This window comes from Sciurus carolinensis, chromosome 11 (genome assembly GCF_902686445.1).
Source record: "Sciurus carolinensis chromosome 11, mSciCar1.2, whole genome shotgun sequence".
Classification (NCBI taxonomy): Eukaryota; Metazoa; Chordata; class Mammalia; order Rodentia; family Sciuridae; genus Sciurus; species Sciurus carolinensis.
Window position 1 is genome coordinate 121,605,334 of NC_062223.1, and position 6,000 is coordinate 121,611,333.

Below are 6,000 nucleotides of genomic sequence, written 5' to 3' on the forward strand. Positions count from 1 at the left end.
CATTGACCTTCTATCCTCTCTTTTCCTTTTTTTACTACTTTTACTTCAGATCCCATACCTAGGCTTTTGCTCCTGTGAAGAACTAGGAGAAACTGGAATATGGCAGCTGACCGATCCCCCCATCCTTCCCCTTACCCATGGACCAACTGGGGGCTTCAACTGGAGAGAGACCTTGCTTCAAGAGTAAGCCGCATGAGCAAGTAAAGAAAAGGCCTTTTGGATAAGTCCTTGGGGTGTTTAGTAACAGTAGAAAACTCCACACCGCATTCTAAATGGACAGCTCAGAATAATCTAGCATATTTCCTTTCATGCTTAAGGTTCTAATGATGAGACTGTGTAAATGAAAGAAAGACATGATTCAGGGAGAAAAAAAAAAAAAAAAAAATCCATTCTCTCTGGACTCTTGCCCAGCTAGCAAGGCTTTGGAGAACTGTCTTCCTAAATTGGGGCACCCGCTGCAGCAGATGCCGTTGTCCCCCTTCTGCCTATGCATGGCTAAGGAGCCTCACTCCTCCCCGAAGGAGCTGCCAACCTGCTCTCTGGAAGGATGCAAGAGGAAGGAGTATGTCCAGGATGCAGTCCGGGATGGGATTTTCTTTGGAACTTCATTTTCAAGATAGGCAAAGCCAAGCTGAGGAATCCTTTTAAGGTTATTAAAAAACATGCCCCACAGAATGGTCCTTAGGTCACACATCAAATTCCACCCCAGCAGACCCGATACACAGCGTTGCCGGCTCAAGACAACTGCTGGAGGACTCTAACGTTTACCCTGGTACTGCCACCTTTTCTCCAGGGCAGCTGGACCTTCTTGCGTCTATCTGTGAAATGGGGAAACAAAGCATTTTTGCTCTCAAAGTGCTTTTATTTCAGGTGAAAGATAAATAAAATGTGTGACATATTCAATGGTAGGTGCAGAAAGCTTGCAATATATAAAGCGAATTGGAATTCCCATACCATAGCCTAACGAACCACGGCACTTCTAAATCACAAGACTTGCTAGTCTTTGCCCCTAGACTTTAGACTGTGCTAACTAGTTGAGGATGTTGACATTTTGAAAGAATGTATGTTCAATAAATTATTTGAATAAGCAAGAAGCTCATTCTGTGCAATATGAACATGTTTATAAACCATACCAAGGGTCAGGTTGTTGGACACTTAGAGTACACTTTAACTATAACATGGCAGATAACCAGTTATACCAGGGATGTATAATGAAGTCAGGGAACTAATTTAAATGCTGACAGTCACAATGCACTGCTGCTTGTGCTGCCCTCTTTTTGTTTTTCTATGGTAATTTAAAACCTATAGGAGGTAGACCCACTTGAAGAAAATTGAAGAGCCACATCCTGTGGTTTCTCATTACACCTACTTCCTATATTTAAAGGAAAAATAAATGACAATCAAACCGAAACATCAATTATCAATGTCTATTTAATTGTGTGAATAGCTGACTGTTAGGGCTGCAGACAATGATCTGGTATGATATAGTTGCTTGTGTAGAATTTGTGTACAAAATGAAATCCCAGGCATTTGAAGGGACCATTAGTGTAAAGCAAATCTATATATGTTGTAGAATAAGTTTTAAAACCCAGACACATCAAACATATGGTATGTAAAAATAGACCTAGGCTGGTAATTAAAATTGGAATTCGATGACCCCTGGAAAGAAGAGGAAGTGAAAAGTTGCTAACTATATGTGTTAATCAGGGAAAGGGTTAAGGTTGCATTTTTAAAAGACACTTAGAGAAATATGTCATGAATTCTATATTTGAAGAAACAGATTGTGGTTTCTTTTAGCACTGCACAAATGCCTATTGAACTTTTAGACATAAAAATAACCCTTTGCTGACATATTAGTGTATTTTAACCTTAAAACATCTGGGAGGGACATATCCCATTACAGGTCTTAAAAGAAAAGTCACACTAGAGCTAATGTAATATCCCTGCCATTCATTCTTCTGGTATTTGTAATGAAGCAAATCCACCATTTAATCAGATCTGTAATGTTTATTGAATTCACCACAAGTTTTCCTGGGCCTTGAGTGTTCAGAATAGTACTTGAACACTTCACATCAGATTTTCTTGACACTTTGAAGTGTGTTCTAGACAGTGTCTGCACTTGTGTAAAATTGAGTTCAGGATAGGTTATCCTCTCCATCTCTCTCAGTTGTCTTAGTCCCATAATGTCCTGATAAATCAGTTTGACTGGGCTGCATTCCAATGTCCTTAGTCCAATACAGACACAGCCTAAGGCAACTACCTACATGAGCCAAAGGAAGCAGAGATCTAAAACAATTTTCTGAATAATTTAGGTAGAGAACCCTTAGTATAAAAGTTTATTCCTCTACTTTAATTATCCAAATTGCTTATCAAAATGGCTGAATGATCTGAATTCACATTAAATTCTCTTTGCACAGTAACCTATTAAAAAATTTAACTGTGGACTCCAACTTAGGAATTCTTTGAAAATCCTATTGAATCTATGTGTAAGAAAAGAAACAACAGTATTACCAGATTTCACATTTGTACAAAAGTTCTAAGTTGACATTACAAACTACAGTTGAAGCTGGTTCTTTTTAATCTCAGGTTGATGTTTATTAAAATTAATGACCTGTGAGGGAAAGATAAATAGAAAAAAGGAAAGGATATGCCAGAAAAGAAGAATCAAATGGATTTCTTACACAGAGGAAAAACAAATTTTTTTAATGTAGAAAGGTATTTGAAATAAACTAGGGGAAATGAATTAAGTAAAGGATTTAATCTGGGATTGCAAGTCTGAAACAGTTTCCTGCTTCTACAAATGTGTCACATCAATCTGCTAATGCCCCTGTATTATTCATAGGTAGGACTTTGTTTTCTGTGATTTTAAAATGCCACATCTATTCCTCCATGGACTAGAATAATTGGCACATTTTAATGCATAAACTGAGGGCTCCGTTTTCCCAGGCTCTCTCCACTATCACTGCTTTCCTAGTGAGGAGCCTCTTGCCTTGCCCCAGTATGGAGTTGAGATTACAGTGTTGCCCATTACATTTAGATTCATGGAATCTGAATGGCCGATTAAATAGCCAGCTGATGGCTGAAAGAGGGGGGTATTTTTCACCCTGTTGAAAGGCTTGGAGGAGTTTCTACTTTTTATTTCAATTATACTTTTAACCAAAGAATTGTTTTAAAGTTATCTTATATTTGAAAGATGATTTTGCAAAAAATAAAAAATAAAAAATATACCTTCTGGAGTGATATCAGTTTGGTAAGTCATCATTGATCATTTTCTTGTCTGTAGTGTTCCAGACGCATACAGATTGTCATCCCGTTGTGCATAGCATTACCATAAATGTATCTTTTCCACTTAACTAGCTGTATTCGTATTAAAATGAAGTTTCTTATTTCAATTACCTAGTGTCACTGAGAACTAATTGAACAGCTACAGGAAGAGAAGTTCCTATCTGTTGCCTTTGTAGAAAGGCTTCCCTGTGTGGTAAAAGGAAAACGTTCCTCCGTAACCTAGGCACTTGGCGACGCCAGTGTTTAATTTAAAAGCAGTGATGAATTGCTCTTTTGAATTTACTCTGAGTAATGCATGTGCTGGAATACAGATGAACCTCCGTTTAATTTTCACAGAAATCAGCACAGTCAACTGTACCGAATCTGCACGAAGTTAGATAATGAGGCTGGGATGATTTGCATTTAAATTGTAATCCAGCACATGTGTGAGAAAGAAGAGGCACTCAGCTGACAAGGCTGCTAAAGGGGAGGAGAGACAGGCGGAGGAGGGCAGGAAAAAGAGCGATTTAACATCTATTTAGGTGAACGTTCGTGTTACAAAGGTGATGGGGATATTTTGGTAGGTGATGGCAGATGGTTTCCATTTTTAAATGTAGGATTAAAATTGAATTTACTTCTCTTTACTATTTCAATATACTGAATTTTCCTTGGAAAGTGACTAGCTTTAATGAAAATTCAAGGAAAGGGGGAAAAGATTTCCTCTAAATACAAAGAAAATAGCTTGATTTTAAATACATGTAATATTAGGTTTGGTGTAAGTAGGCTTAAAATTATAGTGATGAGTCGTCAAACGTAATATACAGTCATTCCTTACAAATATTTTATCCGGTACCACTTAGCTGCCATTACTCACACAAAAATCAGAATTTTGCAGCTGTTCAACTATTCATGGACTCTGTACAGGATACATATGTATAATGAAAAATGTGTACTGGTTCTTTCTCTGATTGCCACTCAAGATGGGAGCAACATCACAAAGCCTTTTTGTCAATGCATAGTCCATCCTAAACCTGCTGTTTGGGGGAGGCATTTGAGTTCTTTCTCATTTATAAAACTATTGTATCTTTTTTTCTATGTGATTCAGGTGTATTTATTTGAAAAAAGGTTTGTACTTATATTAAAAAAAAAAAAAAAAAAACACATTTAACTGTATTGCCAACTTTCTTGTCCACTACCCATGGCACTACTGCTTTGCTGGCTGAGAGCTGTCCCCTCTTGATACAGCTATGGCACTGTTGTAATTAGTTCTTTCTATTCCAGGAGCATCTCCGTTGAAATGGTTCATAGATGATTTAATAAAAAGAAACTGTGTCCTCAGTCAATCCAGAGCAATCTCATATTAAATTCTGAGTGGTGTCTATTTCTATCCTATTCTCAGATGTTATTGTGGTTTATTTCAAAAGTGTCCATTAAGAGCGTGATTCTTCTCTCACAGGGCCTTGGGGACACTTGCTGCTAACTGACTGAAGGGTGAACATGCTCCAGCAGCTCTGAAGTCTCAGGTCCCTTTTGGTCAGGCTCTGAGTCATCCAGACTGGCGAGGTGAAAACCCAGCCATGAATGAAAAAGCAAACTCCAATATGCTTCTTCTATAGCCTCCAAATATCTTTCCTTCTACAATCCTAGGTTCATGGTCGAGGACACTTAAGTGAAAGGCAAATTAACAAAAGAAAAACATATAGGTTTATGTTTTCAACAATATGGAAACTTTATGAGGAAATGAAGAGCCAAAGAAATTGTTAAGCTTGAATATTTTTATGCTAAGTTTGACGAAGAATGGGTGACCATGAAGAAACATGATAAAGAATATGATCTAATGGTAACAAACTTGGAAAAACAGTAATGCCTGTTTGGATTCCTCCCAGTGACCTTTTGTCTTAGGAGATAAGTGTGCTTCTTTCAGCCAGGTATAGGGAGGACACCTCTTACATGAGGGTCTTATGACCTGCTTCAGGGGAGAAGAACAGGAGTGGGTTAAGGGGGTGTCAAAGGGACCTTCCTGCTTCTTGCCATTGTGTCAAATTATTTTAACTTTAAATATACACTATACCTAGGTGCCATATTTTGGGGTAGCGTATCCTGAATCCCATGGGAATCTTCATTCCGCTCCAACAGCCACCTCAAGGGCTGATTCATAGAGCAAGAATTTGGGTAAGAGAGAGGGCAAATCCAACTCAAATTTGGTTCTACAACACTACGATCCATAGACCCCATAATCAACGTAATAATATGTAGAGCTAATAAGATTTTAAAATAAGCCTGGAATGCAAATTTTTATCAGGGACATGAATACAGATTTTCATTGTCATTACAACCATCTACTGCCCTGGCAGGGTTTGCTTCCTGAGGAAACATAACAGCTAATGCTGGTGTCTGACAAAAGACCAGACTGTGTTTAGCCTTCTGGCTAGTTCTCAGTCATTCTCTGCTTGATGGATTCCCAAACTCATTTCACCCTTTCGTAATGTACGTAAAGGCTACTTACACATCCGGAGAAAATCAGTCGATGTACTTTGAATTTGTTTAAGCTTAAAGTAGCAAAATGTGTTGTGTTGTTGTTCTGGAGAGTTGTTTGAAGACAAAGAAAAAAAAAAAATATATATATATATATATATATGTTTCCCCTGAAGAAACAGAATACTTCAATTTACCAGAACTACACATGTGGAATGCAGATGACTTGCCTCTGGCCATGGAGAGATGTCATTGCCTACT

General features: G+C 38.0%; 1 protein-coding gene across 2 annotated transcripts in view; it reads left to right on the forward strand.

Annotated features, from left to right (window-relative positions):
• The window catches only part of Ubash3b (ubiquitin associated and SH3 domain containing B), a 140,029-nt gene extending 139,608 nt beyond the window's left edge, over window positions 1-421 (forward strand). For both annotated transcript variants that reach the window (XM_047516592.1, XM_047516590.1), the window contains exon 14: window positions 50-421. In XM_047516592.1, coding sequence (XP_047372548.1) covers window positions 50-187 — 138 coding nt within the window. In that variant the 3' untranslated portion in view covers window positions 188-421. The remainder of the gene's footprint in view (window positions 1-49) is intronic.
• The last annotated feature ends 5,579 nt before the right edge of the window (window positions 422-6,000 follow it).